The 27,812-nt window shown below is 39.8% G+C and overlaps 1 protein-coding gene across 7 annotated transcripts in view; it reads left to right on the forward strand.

The window, feature by feature from the left end:
- The window catches only part of SCMH1 (Scm polycomb group protein homolog 1), a 121,312-nt gene that overhangs the window by 51,539 nt on the left and 41,961 nt on the right, over positions 1-27,812 (forward strand). For all 7 annotated transcript variants that reach the window (XM_084785104.1, XM_084785105.1, XM_084785103.1 and 4 more), the window contains 2 exons: positions 8,335-8,423; positions 12,540-12,783. In XM_084785104.1, coding sequence (XP_084641230.1) covers positions 8,335-8,423; positions 12,540-12,783 — 333 coding nt within the window. The remainder of the gene's footprint in view (positions 1-8,334; positions 8,424-12,539; positions 12,784-27,812) is intronic.

Here is a 27,812-nt window from a genome sequence, read left to right on the forward strand (position 1 = left end):
TCGTATTTAAATTCAGGACATTGGCATACTTGTCTACTTTGCCTCTGTTGTCTTACATCTTCTTTCTACCCTAATATAAACAAAGTAACTTGTTTTAGTCCACAGCACACAGCAGTGGGCTCAGACTCTTAGCCAGCTGTCACCTTAGTTATTTGCATTTTTCTTAATTCTCAAGGCAAATGCAGACTATAAGGTTATTTGGATTACTTTTTTTCTGGCTGTCTGTGTCACTAACTTAAGAATTAAAGTTCATTTATTTATATTGGAGAATCACTTTATTTAATTGGGTTTACAAATACAAAAGTATATCCATTTTAAAATAAGGTGTATGAAACAAAGTATACTCACAAAATTTCCTTCCAGTGTAGTTTTTCTTTTCAAATATATAACCATTATGCTTTACTTTATTGTTTTTCATTAAAAATATATAGCCTGGAGGGGGGCTCTGCTCAACCTACTGCACCAAGGGCAATACATGCAGTAAACATTGAACCCCTATTCATATCTAGCCAATGGATAGGACATTCTCCACAGTTGTGTGGAGAGCAGGGACTGACTCTGACGTGAATTCTGGTGCCCCCTAATTGACCATTTCCCCTTGGTGGGGAGGCTTGGTGGCACCCAGAAAAAGAATAAGCAGGCTACAAGATGAGGCTTGATAGGCTGTGGCGTTATGGTGGGGGAAAAGGGTGAAAGAGGGAAGGAGGGAGGAACTTGAAGATAAAAGTGAGGGGACAACAATTTAGATGAAATCTGAATAAATTAATAAAATAAATTTAAAAGACTATAGCCATGGACTTGGGACATAGTTCAGAGATGGAACATTGCCTATAATACATAAGATCCTGAATTTATTACCTAACACTGAAAAAGTATAATAGCAAACAAAACATTTAGGTAAATATATGTGTATACACATGCATGTAACTTATATATTAATATGTATATATTTGTGCCAGAAGTTTAATTACTATTAATAACTATATCGAGAATTAAAAGTAATGAAAATATGTCTATATACATATGTAAATGTGTATATACACATGTATGCCTAAGGAAGGTAGCATACTTTACATACTTGTCTTAGCTTTGTCTTTTTTGTTTACTGGTATGTTCTAAAGATGAGTTCACAGTGAAACAGAACTATTCTATTGCTTCTTCCAGTTACATGGTGCTGTGTTATTGTACCACTTTTGGATAGCAGTGTAGAAGCATCTTGCTGAGGATACAGCTCAGTTGGTAGGATGCTTGCCTAGCACGCATGAATCTCTGGGTTCAATCTCCAGCACTTCAAAAACAACCACAACAAAGCAAACAGCAATAACAAAAGGAAATTATTTTATGAACTGGGAATATAACTCAGTGGTAGGCAACTTCACACTTGCATACCATATATGAAACCCTAGGTTCAATTCCCAGTACAACAAAAAAGGAAGAAAAATCTTTAGTACTGAGAATGTAGCTCGGTTGGTAGAGAGATTACCTAGCATCTGTGATACTGAATCCTTGGTTCAACCCCAAGTACTGAATAAACTGGGTGTGGTGGGTTATGTTATAATCTTAGCATTGCAGGAGATGGAGGTAAGAGGACCAGAAGTTCAACGTCATTGTTGTCTACGTAGTGAGTTCAAGGCCAGCTTGGGATTCATAGGGCCATGACAAAACAATAGAATAGAAGCATCTTCAGAGATTATTAAAACTATAAATTCTCGGTGATAATAATGACTATCTAAATAAGATCATTTAAACCTATAAATCTATATAGGAGAGCCTTTCTAGAACCCAGAATCCTGACAGTCCTTCCCAAGTAAAAGCAGACCTATGCTCTCCTCCTCAGCATTTCTCCTCTAGTTCTGTTTTTCCTTTCTTCCACTCAAGGTGAAATTTTGATAACTCCAAAGCAGGCTTGGAAGTATTGCTTTGGGTGAGTGTCCTGCTTGGCAAATACAGAAACAAGGAAATGAAATGAAAGTCCATAGGACTAATAATGCCACGCTTCTGTATGTACGTTCATATGCGAGGTTCTTCAGGGAGGAGAGCCTAGGCAAGGAGCCATGAAGACAGTGGTAATGGTAGAGTGGAGTGGACCCACCTGTTAACTGTAGTGAATGATATTCTATTGCATGCCACTAGAGGGTACAGATTATAATTATAGTAGAGCTCTAATGGACCCTGATGTTAAGGTCAAAGTCTGGCATTATCGGATAGCCCCTGAGCTCAGTGCAAAAATGCTGGAGTCCCTTCCTCAGCTGGGTTCCCTCTTCTCTGCCTGATCTGGGGAAACCTCAGATACAAGCCCAACCCTTTCCTGAGAAGAAACCATTCAATGTGCACCTGGGGGTTCCTGGAAATACCCCCCCATGCTAATGAGATGTTTTGGTACCTTAGCTTTCAGCCAATGACTTTTTCCCATACTTCTAACCATACCTGCATCCTAGCCCCAGTGAAGAAAACACATTCACCCCCCAAAGTCCCTCCCACGGCCGAAGGTTTATAATGTCCCTGATTCACAAAATAAATTCTGTCTCACTCCATTCCTCTATCATGACTGTCTGAGACTCATCATTTATTCTGGGGAAGGATTTGCTGGCTCCCCTCCTCCCTGAAGGATTTGTCGCTGAAGCCCATTCAACCACTGCAAGCCACTGACCACCACAGAGCAGCCTGGGAGTTCCGGCCATTTGCCTGCACCCTCTGCTGTTACATGACAGCTTAGCCTAGGGTTATAACACTGCAGTATCACTGATGACTTTGGAACTCCTGACCTTCTGCCATTTACCAGCCTGTCAGCGCAGATCGCTGTGCCATCTTTCTCGTGCTGCTCTTCCCACTGCAGTGTCCATCTGTGAAGGCAGACACCCATTTAAAAAATGGAGGTCTTTTTCCTTCAATAAAATGCTTATCAATCTTACTCTAGTTAAATAAAACATATATTAATATTTATTGTCTTTTTATATTTTATTAGAATGTATTAATACGACATTTTCATACATGCATGTAGTATATTTTTATTATATTCATTCACCTTATTACCCTTCTCATTCCTACTGATCCTCTTTCTTTTCTCAACTAGTCCCTCTTCTGTTTTAATGTCTTTAATTAATTATTTATTGGTGACACAAATAGTTTCGTAGGGATTGTGAATAAGCATGGGTAAGGGATTTATAAGGGGATGGGTACCTTACCAGTGGCTACACAACTAAAAAAACAAAATGATTTTCCCTCCCCCAGAAACCATTAACTGCTTATATATCTTCAAAGAGGGGTTAAGCTTTATGAATGTCTTCCCATTCCATAACATATTGACAGACCCAACCCTGTGTAGGTGTGCTATAAGTACTTACAGCTGAGATCCTGAGTATAGCATGCATGCTGTGCTCCAAAGACAGTGCTCCACGACACTCTACCCTGCTTTCCTTCCTTTTGTGTGTGTCTGTCTTTTGAGACAGGGTTTCTCTTTATAGCTGTCCTGGAACTCACTCTGTAGATCAGGTTGGCCTTGAACTCAGAGATCCACGCTGCCTCTGCCTCTGCCCTGTGCCTCTTTATCCCCTCTTTCACAGTGTTTCCTGAGCTTCAGATGGAGTAATATAGAGGGGATAGAAACACCAAAAATGCTGCATTAGGTTTACTCACTGTGAGTTCTTTTATGCATCTAACAGTTACGGAAGAAGGCAGCTAGTCATACCTTCAGGGCACAGGGCTGGGCTAGAGATAGAGATGGGCAGTCAAGTATGGGGACCAAGACATGACAAGACCAGTAACTGAGGTACTTTCACATTTAGAGGCTAAAGACCATTGTTTAACTTGAAAGTTTCATATTTGGTTTTATCTCATTTCTCTTCCCTGTTTCACAGCTTTGAAACCCCAGCTCTTCTTACCAAATTATATGTGTGTGCTGCTTGGTTTTTCTATCAACTTGACACAAGCTAGAGTCATTTAGAAAGCGAGAACACCATTTGAGACCACAAGACTGGCCTATTGGCAAGCCTGTGGTGCGTTTTCTTAACTGATGATTGATGTAGGAGTGCCCATCTCACTGTGGGTACTGCCACCTCTGGGCCTGTTATAAGACAGCAGACTGAATAAGCCACAGGGTACAGGCCAGTAAGCAGCATTCCTTCATAGCCTATGCTTCCATTCCTGTCTCTAGTTTCCTGCCTTGAGTTCCTGCCTAATTTCCTTTGATAATAGATTGTAACCTGAGAATTGTAAGCGAGAATAAAGCCTTTCCTCTCCAAGTTGGTTTTGGTCATGATGTTTTACCACAGCAGTAGTAACCCTAACTGAAACAGTGTGGTAGAAGTAGTTAATAAAATCATTGAAGGTATTAACAGGTGGTGGTGGAGACTGGAGACAGAAGGGCTGGGTTCACAGCCTGGCTTTCCTGTTTCCTAGCTTACTACCCTGATGTTTTACCCAGTTTCTCTAAGCCTCAGTCTTCATCTCTAGTAATAAAAATAATAGTCATAATTTATTCAATACTATATGCTTGGCACTATTTTATGCCCTTTTCATATATTAATATATAGTTCTGCCTTTATCCCACTTCATTAAGGAAACTGAGCTTAAAGAGGTATTTTAGTTTGCCAAATACTATACACCTAGGACACAGCAAGCTACGCCTCAACTAGGCCATCTGCCACTAGAAGCAGGGCCACTTTTCTAGTCTCTAAGCCAGACCTGTGTCTAGAATTAGAGGAGATCACACACTTAAAGTGCTTAGTAGTTCAGTGGAGCCTGACACATATATGTATAGTAAACATTACCTTTTGGAGCTAGCCTAGTGGGTAAAGGAGAGAGATGAGGCAGGGGGATCAATGAAGCTTCCTGGATAGCCAGTATAGCCAATTAGTGAGCTCCAGGTTCAGTGAGAGAGTCCCTGAGTCAAAAAATAAAGTGAAGTGATTCCAGCCTTCATATGCACATGAAGTCACCACGTTCACATGCACCTATACACTCACTCCCTCCCTCTCTCTCTCTCTCTCTCTCTCTCTCTCTCTCTCTCTCTCTCTCTCACACACACACACACACACACACACACACACACACACACACACACACACACTAAAATAAGTCCTAGGATTCCAGCATAACAACAAGAACAGCTTGAGTGGCTATGAAGAGTTTCTTGCTTTCTCTGAACTTTTGTTTTGTTTTCTACAACATAAAATCTTTGAGTTGCTCACCTCCAAGCTCCTTTTCAATGTAAAACTCAGATCTACGCCTTCCAAGAATATTGAAACAAATTACCTATTCTCTTGAATTTGGATGGGAAAATAGATCTACATCACCTTGCACATCCTGGAATAAGACTCCTTACTGTTGCCTTGCTGACATGTGTATCTTGTCGTTCTACACCTAAAGATGCTTGCTAAGGAGGCAATGAAACAAAGAACTATAAACTACAGAGCTAACAGACATTAGGCGGAGCTTGATGAGTCCTGTAGAAGAAGGGAGGAAGAATTGTAGAAGAGAGGGGTCAGAGATACCAAAGAAAACCCTTAGAATCAACTAAGCTGGGCTCATAGAGACTGAACCAACAATCAGGGAGCCTGCGTAGGTCTGACGTAGGCCCTTTGCGTATATGTTATGCTTGTGTAGCATGGTCTTCTTGCAGGACACCTAAGATTGGGAGCGAAGGCTGTCTCTGACTCCGTTGCCTGCCTTTCAGACCCTTCTCCTCCTACTAGATTGTCTCATCCAGTCTTAATATGAGGGGAGGTACCTAGTCTTGTTACAACTTGACATGCCATGTTTGGTTGATACCTCTGAGAGGCTTGCCCTTTTCTGAAGGGAAACAGAAGAGGAGTCGATGGAGAGTGGGCGTGGGATGGGGGCAGACAACTGTTTGGAGATGTAATATATGAGATAACAAGTAAATTTTTAAAAAAGATACAGGGCAAACATCACATATTGAGATCTATCCCCACCACACTAGTGTGACCTTGGACAACCTACCTCTCTCTTCCCATTTCATCTTCTATAAACTAGGGATAAATCATTTTGTCTGTCTTATGATATTTCAAATGTTTAATAGCATGTGAAGTGGATAATACATTCAATACACATTGGCTATTGTGCTGATAGCTTTATATGATATATTACTGAAAGGATTTTTACGCTGTTCAAGTTCCAAGTGAGATAGAAGACTCTCAGTGACCCTTTCTTTAAAAATGAAGTTGAAGGGGCTGGAGAGATGGCTCAGAGGTTAAGAGCCTGGCTGTTCTTCCAGAGGTCCTGAGTTCAATTCCCAGCAACAACATGATGGCTCACAACCATCTATAATGATGAAATCTGGTGCCCTCTTCTGGCACACAGGGGAACACTATATGTAATACATAAATAAATCTTTTGTTAAAATGGAATTGAATTATGTGGAGAACACTCTAGTTAAATAGAAACTAAGGATATAAACCCCAAATTTTTTTCTTCTTCTTCCTCCTCCTCCTCCTCCTCTTCTTCTTCTTCTTTTCCTTAGTTTTTCGAGACAAGGTTTCTTTGTGTAACCTCTGCTGTCCTGGACTCCCTTTGCAGGCCAGGCTGGCCTTGAACTCATAGCGATCCACCTGCCTCTGCCTCCCGAGCACAGAGATTAAAGGCATGCGCCACCACCGCCCGGCTCCCAAATTACTTAATTGTACAGGCATCTAATTGAGTATGCCTCCATGCTCTCTCTATTACACACACACACCCTAACTTCCGGAAGACTTTGATTTAAAAAAATAAATAAAACAAACAGTGATCAAAACAAGAGTAGCAGTCTAAAACTTAGCTCAAGCCAGATTAGAGAAAGAAAAAAAGGAGGCAAGAATTATTTAATTATATAAACAAGAAGGCCAAGAAATTATGTGGTGTTATGTCTGAACAGATTGTTTTAAATGCTTTAGTTCTCTCCGTCCCTGGCCTGCTGTGGTCGTACGTGGGTATGGTTCCCACGCTGAGGCTATGCATGTTCTCATAGCTGTGATCTTCCCTAGCATAGCTCAGATGATATCACATCCATACTTTGAAACCTTAAGTGGTGTGCTTTACTGCTGCCTCCTTCCTCGTCTATAGAATGAAGATAATATCTATGTCTTGAGGCGTCTTAAGGAATCAACAGTCAGTGGAGAGTGATTGACACAGAGCTTCACACTCACACTCAATTGCAATTTCTCTCCATTAGTTCCATATGTTCAGCTTCGACCCAGACTGTCTACCTTCTGACTGTGATGAGAAGGCTGAGGTTGAAAGACAGTTTTAAAACCATTTCAGGATAGGGTGTTGAAAGGTGGACTTGGGTATCAAATCATAAGACTAAGTTTAATAGTTATCTTAATTTTTACCACTCACTAATCCAATGGTACATTCTCATTGACTTTGTGGATTTTAATAAACAATGAAAATTTAAGGCCTCTTCTTTTTGGAAAATGAGTAATTTGGGGTAGAATGATCTTCAGTTTCATCATTCATTGTTCTTGTTATTTAAGAAGATATGGAAGAGCCAGACGTGGTAGCATATGCCTGTAATCCCAGCATTTGGGAGGTAAATGCAGACAGATCTCTGTAAGTTCAAGGCCAGCCTGGTCTACAAAGAGTCCAGGACAGCCAGGGTTACACAGAGAAACCTTGTCTCGGGTGGTGGTGGGGAGAGATAAGGAAGTCAAAAAGTATATATGCATGTGTGACTGTCTTCAGAGAGCCTGAGTGATTTACTTGTGTATTAGACTTATAAATTGACTCAATCAATGTACCTTTCTTAAGAGACTATTAGATCCTCTTTTATAGTATACTGCCTAGATCACTTCCAAGTATCTGTTCATCCTATCTTATATCTGTCTTGGGTTTATGAACGAAAATGTTTGAGGAATTGTGGAAATATTTTTCTTAGAGTCAGAACATTATTTTGTAGACCCTGTTGTACTACTTATATGTTGCCTTACCTAGGATAAATTTACATTCCCTCTGAAGGGTCTTCTTTCTTTCCTTCATCTGTCTAATGAGCCAGTTCTCCTGTCCAGTTTTTTGTTTGTTGGTTTGGTTTGGTTTGGTTTTGGTTTTTTGAGGCAGGATTTCTCTGTGTCGCTCTGGCTGTCCTGGAATCAGTCTAGACCAGGCTGTCCTCAAACTCACAGAGATCTGCATGCCTCTGCTCCTGAGTGCTGGGATTAAAGGTGTGCGCCCCCACCACCTGGCTTTCCCATCCAGTTTTTAAACCCTTTCCTAGGGCCCATGATTTGTGATTGTCTGTGATAGGAGTAGCAGGAGTACCTAGACTCCAGAGGGAGGACTTGGTATCCCTTTGCCCTTTGAGATCATTTTTTAACCTGTTCTCCATTATGTTTACTGCAGGATTTCGGCTGAATGCCTCCTCTTGGCCCATGTTCCTTTTGAAGACACTAAATGGAGCAGAGATGGCTCCCATCAAGATTTTCCATAAGGTATACTGTCTCGCAGCTCTGCCATCTGCAAGTTTCTTAAGATCAGATACTTGCCTTCTATCAGTAACTGAGCCTCTGCTGTCTCTTCTATTTCTATGACATGAGAATGCTTCTCAAAAACTAGTTCAGTAGAAGGTTTAAAAACTTATGAAGCAGATTTATCTTTAGAGAATTGTGTTAGACTGTAATAATGAGACAGGATTCCTGGCTTGGGGATTCTAGCTGCCAGTAACAAGATAATCTAATAAGATTTTATTTTATCTGAAAAGTGAACTTTAACAGGCTTGTTAAGAAATTAAGGTGTGAGGGCTGGAGAGATGACTCAGAGCTTAAGAGCACTGGCTACTCTTCCGAAGGTTCTAAGTTCAATTCCCAACAACCACATGGGGCTTACAACCATCTATAATGGTGCCCTCTTCTGGCTTGTAGGTATTATATGCAGGCAGAACATTGTATACATAGTAAATAAATAAATCTTTGGCCGGGCAGTGGTGGCGCACCCCTTTAATCCCAGCACTCTGTGTTCTAGATAGGGAAAACTGAAGGAGACTTATTTAGTTATCTATAATATGTTTGTAGCCTTGTACTTATTATCACATTTAATACCCACATCTGGAATACATATACTAAGAATTATTCAACTAAATAATTAAGGAAGCATACTTTAAATTGCATTTGTTTCTTTGTTTATATGTATGAGTGTTTTGCCTGTAATAATGCATTTGTACACACGTGCCTGGTGCCTGTGAAGACCAGAAGGGGGTGTCAGATTCCCTGGAATTACAGATGGTTGTGAACCACCATGTGGGGGCTGGGAGTCAAACCTCAGTTGTCTGAAAGAGCATCCAGTATTCTTAACCTGCTAAGCCAGCACTCCAGTCCCCAGGAAGCATGCTTCTGAGTAAGGAACTTGCTGAGGGTCACATAGCTAGTAAGGGACAGAACAGGAATGGGTAAACTGTGTTTGTTCTTTCTGTGCCCCAAAAACAGAGAACCAAAGCCTGCTAATAGTTGACTTCTCCAGGAGGTAAGAACTATTGTAGAGATGACTGAGTTAGGCTTACCTTTGCTGCTAATTAAATCTAAATCGAGAACTCTGGTTTCCAAGTATATTATATTAGACCACTTGAAACCTCTTTCAGTGAGAAATACCTCTGAGCCGGGCATGGTGGCGCATGCCTGTAATCCCAGCACTCGGGAGGCAGAGGCAGGTGGATCTCTGTGAGTTCGAGGCCAGCCTGATCTACAAAGTGAGTCCAGGACAGCCAAGGCTACACAGAGAAACCCTGTCTCGAAAAACCAAAAAAAAAAAAAAAAAAAAAAAAAAAAAAAAAAAAAAAAAAAAAAAAAGATCTGAGCAAGTGATCAGCAGGATGCCTTCAGAGTAGTTACATAGCTGCAGCACATTTCCCAACAGCAGTGGTTCAAGCCAAAGGCAATAGACTGTTCCAAAGTGCTATGTCATCGACCTGGAAGTCAACCTCCAACTACACTGTCATTTCAGAATGAGGTGGAAATCAGACTGTCAAACAAGCCAGTGCAGGCAGAGCCTAGCGTAGTTGTTGAGTATGTTTCAGGAAGAAAGCAGTCGAACCACAAAGTAGGAATGAGATGCAAGAATTGGTGAGGAATTGGGTTTGATAACATGTAGATTAGTATAAACTTTAATTATAATAACAAAAGTGGTTAATCAGGAATAAAAGCAACATAGGAACTAATTACTTATCGCTATATAGCCCAGGAGTAGTTAAAGTAGTCTAAAGTGCTTCCATTGTCTAGGACTATAAATAAAGATGGCTTAGACTTTGTATGTCATCTATACAGTTAATTGGTTTTGGGGTTTCTGGGTTGTTGTTTTTGTTTTGTTTTGTTTTGCTTTGAAAGGCAGAATTTCTCTGTGTAGCCCTGGCTGTCCTGGAACTCACTCTGTGGACCAGGCTGGCCTCAAAGTCACAGCCTGGCTCTGCCTCCTGAGTGCTAGGATTAAAGGCGTGTACCACCACCACCCAGCTCTACAGTTAAATTCTTACGGGAATTCACAAAGGAATTATAAATAGAATAATTTCTGAGTCAGTAAAGGAGAAAAGGGGGAGAAATTTTAATAAAGATGTTTTAGAATTTCTGTATCAGCCATACAGTTGAAGCCTTAAGGGAATCCACCAAACAGTTATAAATAGAATGTTTAACTTCTCAGTCAGTGAAGAGAAAGTGGGGGAAACTTAGTTAATTGAAAAGGTAAAAGATCCATAAATCAAACTTAATAGAAACATAGGCAGTATGATATTTGTAATAAATTCAGATGGGCTTAGTGGAACCTGTTCAGCTTTTCAGGAGGTTGAGATGGGAGAATCCCTTGAGCCCAGGAATTTGGGTCAAAGTTGGGAAACCTATCAAACCACCTCTTTTAGAAATTGAATAAATAAATATCATATTATCCTGAGAAATGTTTTAGTTACAGAATATCATTTGTAACAGGCATTATTTAAACATAATAACATAAAAATATTGATAGTAGCCACTGGACATGGTGGCACAGACCTTTAATCTCAGCACTCAGGAGGCAGAGGCAGGTGGATCTCTGTGTACAAGGACAGTGTAGTCTATATAGCAAGCTCCGGGCCAGCCATGGCTGCATAGTAAAACCCTAATATATGGAGAGGGATGAGGGGAGAGGAGAGAGAGGACTGTCTAAGTACCAAGCAAACTTTTATTAAGATGATATAAAGTATACTTAAGTCAAACAAATATTGATGCTAAAAAGCATTAAAGAAGTCACTAAGTGCTGATTAAAAAGTAACAAGTCACCAAGAAAACAAAGCAATCATAGTACGTGTGCTCCTGAAAATAACCTCAGAGTACATGAGGAAAAAGTGGTGATGCAGGAATTCTTTTCCTAGGAAGATGTGACAAAGTCTAGCCTCTTCCTTATAAGACCCAGTGACAAAGCCAAGTTCAACATAGGAATCCAGTGAGTTCATTGGGCATACCTACAGAACAGCGGTGACCTCACAGCAGCTGCACTGCAAAGTCTTCATCCAGCATAGACGATGGCTTCATAGACAGGTGGAGCTCCTCTCTCCAGTTACTTTCCCCAGCCTGTGTACTCTGGTACCTCAACAGGCCCTAAGACTGTGTGCGGTTATGGAAAAATTGCATACAAATGACTGGGAGGTACAGGAGGGAACAGCCAAATCTCATGAGAGGGTCCCTCTGCCCTCCTTCTCTGAGGGAACATCAGCAGGCTGCTAGTGGTGGTCTGTTGTAAGCAGCTGCAGCTGCTCTGATGAACATGGCAGCTGCTTGCTCATTTGACAGCACAACAAAACTGGAAAACCTTCAGTCAGTAGGAAATACTTCCATGGATTTCACTCAGGGATTTGTAAGTAAAGCAGGCAAAAATTCATGTATCAGTGAGTATCATTGATCAACTTTTAAAGCATCTTTCCTACTTTATAGAAGCTAGTAGTTTGATAATAAAAATGCTTTAAATACCATTCATGGTAACAATGGAACACTAATATACCGAGAACAAATGTTAGTAAATAGCATGAGGGGCTGTTAAGATAGCTCAGTGGGACAGGTGTTTACTGCCAAGTAGCTGACAACCTGAGTCTTACATCCCTGACAGCAGCATGGGAGAAGGAATCAACTCTCATAGTTTGTGCTTTAACTACATGTGTGCCATAGCACATACACCACACACCCACACACAAAAAATAAATGTAACAAAAATGTTAAAGCATGATCTATTTATAGAGGAGATTTAAATTTTGCATAAAGGAGAAATCTGTATTAAAATTTTAAATGGAGAAAGATGATCATATGCATAGATAAGGTTTAATGTTGCCAGTAATAAAGGTTATTTCTTCCCAAATCACTATAAATGCATTACATTTCCAGTCAAGATCCGATAAGGTTTTTATAACTTGGAAGGCTGATTAATTCATTTGAGAGATGGAGAAAGAATGCTGAAGAATGACAAGGTAGAGGGACACTTTGAACCAGGTGATCATTTCCTAGGAGAAAAGAGCAGGGTGGACAGTGAATATTTAACGTTTGATCTGCCTAGCTACCTCACAAATTAGAGGTAGGTCTGAATATTTGTTTCTCATCTAGGAGCCACCATCACCTTCCCACAACTTCTTCAAAATGGGAATGAAATTAGAAGCTGTAGACAGAAAGAACCCTCATTTCATTTGTCCAGCCACTATTGGAGAAGTTCGAGGCTCAGAGGTGCTTGTCACTTTTGATGGGTGGCGAGGAGCATTTGACTACTGGTGCCGCTTTGACTCCCGGGACATCTTTCCTGTGGGATGGTGTTCTTTGACTGGAGATAATCTGCAGCCACCTGGCACCAAAGGTAAGGAGACACCTGTAGTCCCCTGAAACCAGAGCTTAGATGGTGAAGGAAATCCCCCAAGTCTATTGTGGTCAATGTGCCTTTACTAGCACGCCTCAGTGTAAGCAGGGGGCCTCCAGGGAGTAATCACTAACAGTGCGAAGTCAGATCGAATGAAGCCAGATACCTTCTAAATATGCCAACTTAGAACCAGGTAACTCCTACTTTTGCCCCTAACCCATTTAAAAGTTTGTCATTCTCAGGACAAATGTTTCCTCCAAGCCTTAGGAATTGGATAGTAAGCTGAGAAACACTATTAATGAGCATTTAAGAAATACTGCAACAGGATGAACAAAGTAGAGCCTTTGAAATAAGGCAGTTGAGGATAGGCTGTAGCTTTGCCTGTCACCAACAGTTAATTCACCTCTCTAAAACTCAAATTCCCATTTTTTAACATTTAAACTTATTTTTTGAATTTATTCACTTTATATCACTGATTGTAGCCCTCTCCCTGGTCTCCTCCCAGTTCTCCTTCCCCCCAACCTCCCTTCCCCCTCCCCTAGTCCTCAGAAAGGAGGAGCCCTCCTCCTCTACCAATTGACCCCAGCCTATCAATTCTCATCAGGACTGCCTGCATCCTCTTCTTCTGTGGCCTGGCAGGGCCATCCTGCCAGGGGGAAGTGGTCAAAGAGCAGGCAACAGAGTTCATGGCAGAACCATCCCGTTGCTCTTGCTAGGGGACCCACATGGAAACTGACCTTTCTATTGGCTGCATATGAGCAGGGGGCCTAGGTCCTGTCTGTGCATGGTCCTTGGTTGGTGCATCAGTCTCCACAGGCCCTTCTGGGCCCAGATTTGTTGGCTCTGTTGGTCTTCTTGTGGAGCTTCTGTCCCCTCTGGGTCCCTCTATCTCCCAACTCTTCCATAAAACTCCCTGCACTCTGCCCAAAGTTTGTCTATGAGTCTTGGCATCTGCTTTTATCCCCCGCTGGGTAGAGTCTTTCAAACGTCTATTTATAAAAGAATACCTACTTCAAAAAATTCTTGAGAGAAATAAATGAAATCACTTGGACAAAATGCCCATATCTGGAAAATAGCAAGCTCCAAGACAATTTCTGATGTATTTCCGTGGCTATTGTTATAGCTATGTGGTATATTTATTATTAATATTAGATTATACATGTTATACTAGACCATTACTGTACTATATCATCATTATTGTAATACCACAAAATTAACCCCTACAATGGGGGGATATAGTAGCACCAAATACTAAATGAAACATAAACAATACTTGTAATAATGATAGTGGAGTTCATCTGTTAGTCCCACAGATGTGAGAAGACCATTGACCCGTATCATGGCCAAATTAGTTAAAGCAAGCTTTTTAAATTCATGTACACACGCTGTTAAAGGCAGGGTTCAAGAGATCAGCATTGGGGCTGGAGAGATGGCTCATTGGTTAAGAGCACTGGCTGCTCTTCCAGAGGACTCAGGTTCAATTCCCACCCACATGGCAGCTCACAACTCTCTGTAACTCCAGTTCCAGGTAATCTGATACCCTTACACCAATACACATAAAATAAAATTAAATAAATTGGACATGAGTGAAATAAGGGATTTTTTTCTTTTTTCTTTTCTTTTTTTTTTTTTTAGTTAAAAATAGATATTCTGATTGCTGTTTAGTTTCCCCCCAGATCCTCCCAAATTCCCTGCCCATCTGACTCCACACACCCCCTCTCTGTGTAACAAGTATCTAAAAATAATAATAAAATAAGAAAAATAATATAAGTATATTAGAGTAAGACCTAGGATAAAACAAGCAAACAGAAGGAAGAGAGCCAAGGAAAAATCACAGGAAACCCATACAGATGCAGAGACACAGGCCTGATGTATGTATGAACTCACAGAGACGGCAGCGGAATACATAGGGCCAGTATGCATGTGCATAGTATGCATATGTCTGAGACAGATGGAGTTCCAGCACTAAGGGGAGGTGGACACAAGCCTACATCCCTAACCCAGAAGTTAATGCCAAGTTATAACTGCTCACAAATGAAAAATTAGTTTTCTCTGAGTCACACTGGTATACAAACTACTCTTAAGGGCAGGCCCCATGCCTAGCAGCAGATTGCCAACACAAAACAAATACAGTTGCATTTTTGGTTCTTCATCTCATAATGCTTTGCCAAGGAATTACCATCATCATCATCATCATCATTTTTCAGGTCTTTGTGAATATTATAGTTTCCAGTTTTGCGTTTTTATGGGATTTCTGTGAGTGCAAACGTGTGTCTCTGCATGTGTATGAGATAAGGGTTGAGGAGTAGTACATTTCCAACTGCGGCATTTGACAGGCAAATAGGAGTTGTTACAAAAGTGAACATTAAGTTGGTCATAACGACCTCCTGAAACAAAGACAAGGCTGCAAGGTGGGCATAACAAGGTAGTCATAAAGGCATGGTTACAAGGTGATCACAACAACCTCCTGAAACAAAGGCACAGCTGCCATTTCCTGAAACAGGAAGTACAGAACCATTTGTAGTTGAAGTTACAGGTGGAGCATATCCTAGTCCTTGAGAAACCAAGAGTTAATTATAAACAGGAATGAATCGACTGTGTCTTTACTAGAAAAAGGCTTTCAAGCTCAAGATGGAGGCAGGCTGGTTTATCATATCCAAGAAAGATTTTGAGAAAGATACTCTTAGTAACAAAAATAATAACCCCATTATCTTAAGTCTGAAGCATACCAGTGAATCTTTTGAAAGAATGGAAATTTACCTAATTGTTTCAGGTTTTTTCTAAACATTTATAGAATGCACTCATTAATTAAATATTTGTTAATTGCCTCACTGTAAGCCAAGCTGAGGAGTCATCAGTGAAACAAATAGACAGTCTTCTACTTTCATGGTAGAGTATGTGTCATAGCATGTGCAAGGTCCTGGCTGCAATATTCAACACATACAAAGAAGGCCATATTTTAAAAGTACATTTTGAAAAATTTTAATATAATATGCATCCATGGTACCAGTACTGTCATCAAAATAATGAATATGTCTCTCATCTTTCAAAAGTTATCTGTGGAGAGGAATCTTCTTTACTCAGAATTTCTTCTCAGGAAAATTTGTCTGTAAAGTTTTACATTGAAACCTAGGAGATAAGAAGGTACCATCTAGAAAAAGAGAATACAGGCGTACAGACAGACTGTGCCGCTAATAACATGCATAAGCAAAATGAAGATCTTCTTACTAGGGTATGCCGGCTTGGGGGAGGCAGTTTGAGTAGGTGCTGCAGAGGCAGGCAGTGGCCTGATCATGTGGGCTTTATAAGCCAGAGTGGCAGTTTGGGGCTCTGTTCTAAATTAATTGGGGAACCACATAGGGATATCAATATTTTTAAGTTGTCTAAAAATATGCTAGGTTACATTCATAGCTACCCTGGGATATATACAGCCTAGCCACAGGTCAGACATATCCACAAGGAGTGAAGAGATTGGGTTTACTGTTTGAAATTACTTTCCAAAATATAAAAGAACATTTATAGTTCAGTGGTAGAAAAGATAAATAGCCCTGTGTGGTGCCACATGCCTTTAATCCCAGCAGGATTAAAGGAGGCAGAGGCAGACAGATCTCTGAGTTTTAGGTCAGCCTTGTCTACAAAGCAAGTCCAAGACGGCCAGGACTACAAGAGAAACCCTGTCTCAAAAAAACCAAGAAAGAAAGAAAAGAAAAGAAAAGAAAAATAACCCAATTTTAAAATAGGCAAGATGTTCGTTAAAATGAGTGGATAGAAAGGGATATTGGGGCGAGGGGTGAATAAGAAAAAAGTATAATTATATTCTCACATACTCTGGTGCCTCACCTTTGACCATGTCCCCTGGAGGGGGAGACCTGGTGGCACTCAGAGGAAGGACAGCAGGTTACCAAGAAGAGACTTGATACCCTATGAGCATATACAGGGGGAGGTAATCCCCCTCAGAAACAGTCATAGGGGAGGGGAGTAAGGGGAAAATGGGAGGGAGGGAAGAATGGGAGGATACAAGGGATGGGATAACCATTGAGATGTAACAAGAATAAATTAATAAAGAAAAAAATAAAAAATAAAAAATAAATAAAAAAGAAAAAGAAAAAGAAAATGACATAATGAAACCCATTACTTTGTATGCTAACTTATAAACAGGCAAAATATTTTGGCAGATATTTCTCCAAATAATATACAAATGTCCAATAAGGCCTTGGAAAGGTGCTCAGCATCATTCCTTACTTGGGAAGTGCTAATCACAGTGCGGTGCCACTTCACACCCTCTCATAGCTGTACCCAACACAGAGATAGTGACGAGTATGGTGTAGAACTATTAGACTCTCCATACATTTCTGGTAAGGTTATAAAATGCTGCAAACATGTTAGAAAACAGCTTGAAAGTTATAGTAGCTGGATGTAGTGACTGTGTGACCCCGAATTTCCATTCAAGGTATATACTCTACAAAAAACAGACATGTCCCTATAAAGCACAAGTGTCTTAGCAGCACTGTTCATTACAGCCCAAATGTTGAAACAACTTTAATGTTCACAGCCAAGGAACAGATAAATAAAATTCAGTATAGCCACTTAATAAAATCTTACTTGGCACCAAAAGAATGAATTGCTGATTTGCTTCAGCACAGCTGTACCATACAGTTGTGTTAAGTGCGGTGGGAATAGCTGGGTTTCAGTTAGTGATGCTCGGGTAGAGGGATCTTGGAGCAAAGTGAGAAGAACGACACTCTTTTATATGCAGCAAGAAACATGTCTTGATCAGTGTAAGAAATTTATTGCCATTTCTGACTTGTCTGCAAGGCTCTGCGAAGCAGCAAGTGCCTTGGAATTGTTATTGGAATCATTTTTGTTTACTTAAGGTTAAAACCATATACACTTTGTTCTCCAGGTTCTGTTCAGAAGTAGGGTAGACTGATTTCATTCTTTCTTGTCTAGAAAGTTCTGTTCTGTTACTGGAAAATCTAAACCAGTCAGCCAGGCCACTGAGCCAAAAGGGCTGGGAGGTTGTATCCAGCCACTGCTAGCCACGCATCCCTTTCTGACTGCATCCATGCTGACAAGAAGCATGACTCACTGTGTGGCTGATGCTTTCAGGGCAGTGGACTGGCTGCTGGCTGCTTTCTTGTGTCTTTTAGAATGTTATGTGGCAGGTGGCCAGAAAGACCAGGCTAGGAAGACAGACACCACCTTCCATGTATTCCAGCAATTCCTCTTTCTCTACAGTAATACTTCTGTCCCCTCCTCCCTGCCTCAGTAGGTCCCAAAGTGAGAGGTTTAGCGGCAAGCTTCCTGCCCTAAGAAGCAAGTGACACAATGTGGAAGGAATGTGATTATGCAATCCACTTCACAAAACAAGATGTTTCCTGTATATAAACCTGTTTGTTCTCCTTTCTGATTATAAAGTCTCCTCCATCTTTCCGCCTTCTGGTCATTAGTATGCAATGTTTAAAATTTCAAAATAAAATAGGAATGTTTCTTATTGTGGTAAGAAAAAGTAATGTTTACTTAATGTTCTTTAACACATACTATTTCATTTTATTTTTCCTGTAACTCTAAGTTAGGCATAATTACTTTCAGATACATGTTACTAATGAGAAAACTGAAGCTTAAAGTGACTTGGTATGTGCTATATGGTCTAAAGGGAGGGATAGCTGTCAGGGCACCCCACACATCACCCCAGACTCTGAATTCTTCTCCACAGGCCTGTACTTTTCTTTTCTTTACTTTTCTTTTCTTTTTTTGTCTCTTGAAACAATTCTTTAAATATTTAATAAACCATTTATTTGCAAATAAATTCTGTATGTATATCACACCTAAACATTTAGAAACTAATATTCCATAAGGATATAACCTCAGAACTGTAAATTGGAAATGAATGCAACTTCACTGAGCTGGGATGCCAATGTTTTATCACGTGGGAGCAGTGCTTTTTGGTTTTGATGCTTAAATCAACAATGTCAATACAAAATTATCCTTTGGTCACTCTAAACTTAACAGTCCAGATGATTTTCTATACTTGAACATGTAAAAAATACAAGGTTGTTCAATCAAAGGGGAAGTTTCTTATTATTAATCAAGAGGTTAATGGAGAAGTTATTTTAAAATGCTATGCTTGTTGGACTAGTTTCTAATCCTAGCCTAAGTGCAGGCCTGAAATTTAGGCAGCCATCAGGAACCATGATCTGAGGCCAAATAGATGCTTCTACAGGCTTCAAACGTTAACCTGGGAGAACAGCGTAACACTTGTCCCACACTCAGCAATGACAGAAAGCTGGAAAATACGGTGTGTGGCTTTACTTACATATTACAATTCATACCTTTTAAATAAGAACTGCGTTTGCATATGCCCGTTGAGAGATTAGAGAACAACTCTAGGGCAGGTACCGCCTCTTTTGGAGCTCCAGGGATTGAGTTCAGGTAGCCAAGGCCTGTACTTCTCAAAGCTTCATCAGAGATCCAAGATTTGAGCTTCCAGGTCCTGGTAAGAAATAGGAAAGAGTATTTATTTACAGACCTCTAAAGTAGAGTCTAGGCTCATAACCTGTTTTGTCTTCAAGCAAATACTTGTGAATGAGAGAGACTTAACTAGGGTGTTGAAGAGCCTTAGTCTCTAAAAGTCCCATGTATTAATAATCTTGAGGATAGAAAGCAATGACTCATGACTTTGTTTCCTACTTGATTCCAGACAGTCAGCTTCACTACTCCTCAGTTCTGCCTGTGTAAAGAGAATTGTACATGTGTTCACAGCCTCTCTTTCTCTCCCTTACTAAGCCATGTATTGCCTGTTAGCTCCTCAACTCATGGCAGCTGCTACCAAGTATCCAACTAATTCAGGATTCTTGGCTATAAAAAGCAAAGGCTTTTTTTTTTTTAGTTTATTTATTTATTTATTGGTTTTTTGAGATAGGGTTTCTCTCTGTGTAGTCTTGACTGCCCTGGACTCACTTTGTAGACCAGGCTGGCCTCGAACTCACAGTGATCCACCTGTCTCTGCTTCCCAAGTGCTGGGGTTAAAGGCATGCGCCACCACTGCCTGGCCTTAGTTTATCATTTTAAGTGACACAAAACTAAAACAGTGCGTGCTTTATTTTTAAATGTAAAAAGTAAAAAAAAGAGAATTCCTCCCCCCATGGCATACTGCGATGCTAATCAGGCTTTCAGTCATCATAAGTTATTTGACGTCCCCTTACTTTGATTTGATACTGGTTTCAATATAGCTTGGCTTCCTAAGTACTTTTATAAGAGGAGCTACATCATACTCATATTTTTGTTTAAAAATCAATATATTGCTATCCTGGATTGTAGCACACATTCTTCTGGTAACTGGGGCTGTCTGCTTGAGCACGTTTGCTGACAGGCGTGGTTAGCTAGGCTTCTTCTGTCTTCACCTCAAAGCCCAGTGACACACTTCCTCCAAGACCACACCTAACCCTTCTGGTACTTCCAAATAGTGCTCCTCCCTGATGAGTAAGTATTCAAGTATATGAGCCTATAGGGGCCATTCTTCCTCAAACCATCACACACTGCTACAGCTCCTTTCAGGTTCTAAAACACAAAGGAAGTTGGTTAAAATATAATCCTAGACTACAGAGGGGAGAGCATAGTGATAAGATCAGCACAGCCAAGGCCAACCTCAGGTCATGCTTGAGTGTTGTTACTAGCTGGGTTATGGTGACCTTGCCTTCAGAGGTACAGTTTTCAGAATAGGGGGACCATTTGTAACTTTAGAGGCCCAGTGTGCCAAAGGAACTTTAACCTAGGTTAAGAGGACTGGAAGTTGAAGATCAGGAAAGTTCCAGATTAAAGAACAACTAAACTAAAACCTGAAGAATGAAAAAGTAGAACAGAATTCTAGCTAGCAATGGAAACAGAGGAGTTAGAGGCCCAGAATTTTGTTGTTGGTGGTGGTTTTTTATTTTATTTTTTAAGTGTTTAGATATTTTGTCTTCATGTATGTCTGTGCACCATGCATATGCCTAGTGCCAGTAAGGGCCAGAAGACAGCATCAGCTATCAGGAGATGATGTTACTGATAGTTGTGAGCCTCCCATGTAGATGCTGGGAGGTAAACCTTGGTCCTGTAAGGAGAACAGCCAGTGCTCTTAACTGCCGAGCCATCTCTCCAGTTGCAGTGGTGGATCTTTAAGACAGGTTTCACTCTGTAGCCCCAGTTGGCCTGGAACCCACTGAGTAGTCCAGGGTGACCCAGAATTTACAACCATTTTCTTGCTTCCTGTGGGCTAAGATTACAAATGTACACCTCTCTACCTGGCTTCCAGGGTTTAAAACAATAAAATAAAGAAGTAGAGTTGAAGACAGAAAAAAAAAATGAATGTACAGATTGTAAGAAGAGGAACAGAGCTGAAACTAAAGAGGAAGGCACATGAAATGCAAAGCTTCCCGTAGTCGGAAGACCTGGCCTATACCCTACAAGCCTTGAAGACTGTTGAATGGTTTTAAGTGGCAAAGTTCAGGTGTCAGGTTCATTTTCAGGAGAATGAACTTTGGCAGCACAAGGATGGATGTTCAGAGCTGATGGCATCAACTAGCAATCTACTAATGTCACTGGTATTCCAGGTGACAGAGGAGAACCAGTTCAGAGAGAACGAGATAAGACTGGAGCCATAGCTCTCTTTGTTGAGGACGCTAAGGCATACGATAGAAAGAGGTGCAGTTATTTCACAACTGTTTAAGGGTAGTTTATTTATATTTAAGAAACCATTTCTGTAAACTGAAATCATTATAAGTTTTCAGTATCATCAGCATTAATGAAGAGCTAAAATTCGCTCTTTCATCTCAAGGAATTTGTTTTTGTTTTTTTTTTTAACCTGAACCTACATTAAATGGAACTAGTTTATTAATGATATTTTTATATCCGCAGCACATGTCACACTGTAGTTATTCAGTGATTTTGTTTGGTGAGATAAACTATACTACTGTACTTTCTAATTTCATCTCATCTTATCCTCATATGACATCAATATTCTGAAATTATTTACTTGATTACAAAAATGGCAGTACTAATGTTTATTGAAATTGTGTGAGCAGATTAGAAGCCATTTTAACTAGTGTTCTTTTTCTGATTTTGGAAACTTGATGGCCAGCATTAAGAATGGCACACACCACCTCCATGTTTGTAAATACTTAAACACCTATATACCTAGACCACTTCCTGTTTCTACTAGCTTCCATTTCTAATGAGCTATAAGACATGGTCTGTTCAGCAAACTTCTAATAGTTAGGATGTTCCTCTGGGTCTCTTAAGGAAGCATTCAATAACCATGCCAAAATATATTTAAATCTTGGTTTCCTGCTTAGCTTTTATAGTCCTGACACATGGCATATCATAGCTAATAAACTAGTTGTCTCCACCATTTCCCTGAGCTAATATACTATTTCCTCCTTCAATTCACACAAAACACACAGTATGTCATTATTCCAGCTTTGGTCTTGTGATCTTATCACACCTAGTAAACTTGATGTATTTCCTTCATATATTTCCCCAACATGTGTAGAGTGTGTATCCTATTAGCAATGTAATGTGAGACTCAGTGGAGTCTTTAGAGAATGTTTAAAGATACATTGAAATTTAAAATAAAAGGTGAGTTTGTAGATGCAGAACACCATAATAAATGGCCTGCTATGTGATGATTATATCTAAATTAAAATGCCCAGGCATCCTAATGAAAGGGAATTACAGTGCAGTCATGAAGTATTCAATTTTGATCAGAACAAAATATATATTGTTTCTGTGATGTGAGGTTTGTGCAATGGGCTACTGCTCCATAAATAATCCTCTCTTGATTGCATGCTTAAGGGTAGAAATATGGGGAAATGAGACGTGGTGTCCATTCTATTGTGAAGCACAGAACCTGGATTTTCCTACTTATATCTGCTCAGATAACCAACTCTTCTAATACCTTAAGCTGCCCCTCAGTGTTGACAGTCACCAGCTTCTCCCCTTGCTGAGAGTGGCAGCAGGTTTGGATATATGTATTAGTATCTTTCAGATTCTTGGAAACAGTACAGTGTGATTTAAGCAGTTCACAGGGTTGATCAAAACTGCTGTTTTCCTGAAAATACGGAGAACCCATGGAGGTTTGATTGACAAGCTTTTATTGAATCATTGACCAGTATCAGTACGTACTGACTTTTAACACCCCCTACTTTTAAATTTTTTATTTCATTAATTATTTCATATATAGTGTATCTTGGTCCTAACTACCCCTCACTTCCCTGTTCAACTCTTCCAGGGACCCCAGTCATATTTCCCTCCCAACTGTATGTCCTTGTTTTCTATTTGTTTGTTTGTTTTTCTACTTAATTTGACCCACTGAGTGCAACAATGCTGTGTATACATGCATGAGCATGAGCCACCCACTGCAGCATAGGGAATCTAGTATGGAAAAACAACAACAAAAAACAAACAAACAAAAACCTCTCCCTTCCCTAGTAGCCATCAGCTGCTAACAGTTCCTCAGCTGGGGGTAGGGTGGGGAGGTGTGGATGGGTGTTAGGGTACCCTTTCCCTGCTCCATGATGGAATTTTCTTTTTCTTTTCTTTCTTTTTTTTTTTTAGCTCCAATTTATTTATCTATCTATTTATTTATTTATTTTCCATCCATAAAATATCACTCTCCTTTATTGAAATTAGAATAGAAAACTGCTTTGCTACATATAAGAACTGAAAATGTACTGGGAAACAGATTTTAAATATTATCCATTGCTCTTTTAAAATAATCATTTTGTGCAAATACACCTCTGTCCCCACCCCACTCCCTCCCCCGGCCTGAGTAGGTATCATTAAATTCAAACAGGCTACTCATTGAATTTTCTTTTTTAAGATTTATTAATGGGGGGCTGGAGAGATGGCTCAAAGGTTAAGAGCGCTGGCTGTTCTTCCAGAGGTCCTGAGTTCAATTCCCAGCACTCACATGGTGGCTCACAACTGCCTGTCTCAGTTCCAGAGGATAAGTTATTAAAAAATTAAAAAATTAAAAAAAAAGATTTATTAATGAGGCTGGAATTTTTAACTGGGTTGATTTTGTGCAGATCTTGTGTAGGTAACCACAGCAACTATAAGTTCATTTGTCCAGCAGCCACATCATGTCCAGCAGTCGGCATTTCACAGCACAACCCCATCCTACGGTTTCCAGTCTCCATCTCCTCTGTGGAGATGTTTCCTGAGCTCTGGGGAGGTGACAGAGCTGTCCCACCCAGGCTGAGGATGACTCAGAGTTACTTAGACTTAGAGCTTAAACCGCCACCTCCAGATAAATTAGTCTTAGGAACACTCTCCCCACCCCAGTTCCCTAGATGATCTGGGAGAAAATATTGTAGTTACAAATGAGCATTTCTGGGTTTTAACAGTGACTGACGGGAAAATGTCAACATTTGTATATATCAGGAACACAAGAATTTAGCAAACTCTTAAAGCAATCAGGCAAGAGGCTATGAGGAAAGTATGACACAAAGATAAGAGTTTGATTTGATTGTGACAATTAAAACTCATTGTCTTGAGGTTGGAGCTATAGCTCCATGGTAGAGCACTTGCTTAGAACATAAAAGGCCCTGGGATGGGGTCCGTTGGTGCCACATTAAAAAAATGATTCTTAGGCTTAGGAAAACTGGCCTGTATTTATATGACTGTGGCCGAACAACAGATGCTTCATCACAGTGTTCTGTCATAGCACCTCTCAGAATAGCCTAGATGGACTTGGACAAATAGGCTAGCAGACCACCAGCAGTCTTTCTGTATTGCTCTTTTTACTTATAACTTCGGTCAGCTAAGTCTGTCATACCTTTGAGTTTTGGTAGCTTGAGGCTTTTGAAGTTGAGTTGTGACCCCATCATGTATGATTTTAGTTATCTTTCCACTTTTCCACTTAGAAGTCTCTGGGGAAATGTGGTGTCTTTGTAGTTGTAAAGGTTCCCTCCCCAGGCTACAAAGATGAGAGTCAGCAGTATAAAATGGAGTCTGTTATGGAGTTCTGATGGGTCAGCTAGCTGGAAGCAGGGGGCAGCCGGCTTTATGCAGAAAATTGAAGTTCAGAGTAATAGAGTTTCAGCCTTGGCAGAAGCCCAGAGCAAAGCTAACAGAGAGCATACCTGTTACATCACTATACCCAGGGCAATGAGACAGTCCTACCCAGACAGCTTCTCCCCACTTCAGCTGTTCTCATTACACACACACACACACACACACACACACACACACACACACACACACACACCTGGATTGTGTTACATTTTATCAATGTGTTTCTAATTCCATATGTTCTGTTGTTGCTGTAGAGAAGATAAAACTAACAATGTCTTCTTTGAGACAGCTATGGCTGCTAAGGATTATTTAGAAAAATGTAGAAAGTCGTAGAATCCTAAAATCACTTATTATTATATAGAGACATGTTTAATTCCTTTTGTTCAGTTTTATATACCATTGTTTCTTTTTAAGTAATGGTATGTTAAACACATTTAGGTATATTTTCTATGACCAATATTGGAGCCTTAAGTTGGGGTCACAAAAATACAAGACTGTCAAGGAAATAGAATATTTTTAAGAACCTTGGCTGCATGCAGACCAAATACTCTTATTTTTAAAATGTATCTTTCATGTTACCAAGACTCTTTTAAAACCAACCTGAAAACAGTGTCCAAGTTGCATCTTGCCTGCTACCATCTTCTCTTGTATGAGAAGAAAAAAAATCCAGTCACCTAAGGGGTCAGTCAGCATTATATACCATACAGATACAATGTTCCTAACTACAATTATTGCAGAACAGAAGGAAATAGGTTAGGTTTTGGGAGGGGGGCAATTTTCTATTATTCTTTTATGATGCTATTGTTCAGAAACAGGCTTTATCTGGAATTGTGACTGTGGAGCTCTAAATAGTCCCGAAGTAAGAGAGTGTATGTAATCTGTCCAAAGCCTATGCCTAATGCTTTGGCAACTAAATGAAATGTAGATTAACCTCTGTTATGAGTTTATAATCTACTAAGCACATAAAACAAAGCATTGGAAAAGTATTCAACATACGGCAAAACATTGAAGTCAAATACTGAATTATATATTATAGCTATGCAACTAACACCTACCATGGGTAAAATACAAGTTTAGGAAGTGTAGGCAACAGTATTGTCCTTTGTAAGTTATGTTTCTCAGAATATAAACAAATAAGCAAGAGGCTGAAGATACAGTTCAGAGTGTTGTGTTTGCCTCATGTGTGAAACCCTGGGTTAAATCCCCAGCACCACAAAAGAAGAAAAAGAGACAGTAATAATTTCTCTGAAAAACAGGCAGGGGGTGGATAAAGGACAGTGGGAAATAACTATTGTCAGGTGTTTGGGAAATAGGAACATGGATGTTTATTTTATGTAAGATAATCATGGAAAGTTTCACTAAAAAGTATCATTTGAGCAGATATATTGATCCTTGTTGTTTAATAAGACTTTTCCTGGGGAGATACAACACACAGGTCTATTCACTCCAGATTGGAGATCCCACAACAGACCACACGGTACATATACCACCAAAGTCCAACTTGGTGAGCTAGTGAGTTTTATTGGGGTTGTTTACAGGAATATGGGTGAAAGGGTTGCTTACCAGGAGCAGAAATGCTCAAAGACAGCAGCATCACCAAAGCCCACCCCAGCTTGGGCAACGGCTCACACCTGGAGACACCGCACAGCTTGTAGGCAGCTGAACAGGTTGGAGAGCATCTTTCCAAGTGACTCAGTCGGTCTAAACCTCTTCCAGGCATCTGGTCTGGTCTCAGAGTCCTGTTCACGGTTTGGTTTCTCTGAGCCTCTCCTCTGAGAATAGCTTTCGGGTGTCTATTGTTTATTCTGGGAGAGAGGAGTCTAGTAATCTGGTAGTTTCAGAGACTTCTTTGGAGCTATTTTGAGTTGTCTAGCTCCCTGCAAGGTGGAATGTTTCAGTCTCTTAGGAAAAATAAATTCAGCAACTTTCATGAAATATGTTAACATTTTTGTTAATTTCAAGGTGATTTATTTGGAACATCATTTCACTTTAAATTGGTGCATGTCTTTGCCAGTAACGTTTGTTTCATGCAGAAAAGAGTTTGGCTCTTGTTTTTAATTCAGTCAGCTAGCCTCCTGGATCTTTTAATTGAAGAACTTAGACATTGAAGTTTATTGTTGGGAGGTATTCACAGATTCCTATAATTTTATTTGTTCAAATACTTGTCCTTCTCTTACTTCCTTTTCCATCTTACAAGTTTTCTGGTTAACTGAGTAAGCCAAGTTTTATTTTCCCTACTTCTCATATGTTTATCTATTTCTATGGCTATTCTTTTTTAATATTTATTTACTTATTAAATATAAAGTGTTTTGCTTGCATGCACACCTGCTCACCAGAAGAGGGCACCAGAGCTCATTACAGATGGTTCTGAACCACTGTGTGGGTGCTGGGAATTGAACTCAAGACCTTTGGAAGAGCAGACAATGCACTTAACCTCTGAGCCATCTCTCCAGCCCTGGGTATTCTTAGTACTATAGAAATTTCAAAGTAAAAATGTTTTAATTCCACCTTAACAGAAAATTTGCAGCAGAAATACAAAGAATTTTCCTACAGCTTTAACCGAGATTCCCCTCAAATTAGTGTTGCATTCTATGTGCATCATCAGACTCTCAATATATAATGCATATTTTTCTTGATAGCTCCATTTCATCACTGCATATAGCAACTTTAATTATTTCATTCAGGCTATGTCTACCAGTTCTCTTTACTACAGAGTTGTTTTTTCTCCCTTTTAATTAATTATCTTGTAGGAAAATATTTAGAGATTATAAATGTTTTGCTTTTCTTTTTCATTATTTTTTCTTAATTTTTAGTTAGCATACAGAATAGTAGGTTCCATTATTTGCTTCCATATCTATATGTTATTGTACTTTAACCTTAAGTTCAAATCTAAATGCCACAATTGAAAGAGAACATGCAATGTTTGTCTTTCCCCAATTATCTAAATTTTTTTTCTTTTTTGAGACAGGGTTTCT

The sequence above is a fragment of the Acomys minous genome (genome assembly GCF_964271855.1).
Source record: "Acomys minous genome assembly, chromosome: 6".
Lineage (NCBI taxonomy): Eukaryota > Metazoa > Chordata > Mammalia > Rodentia > Muridae > Acomys > Acomys minous.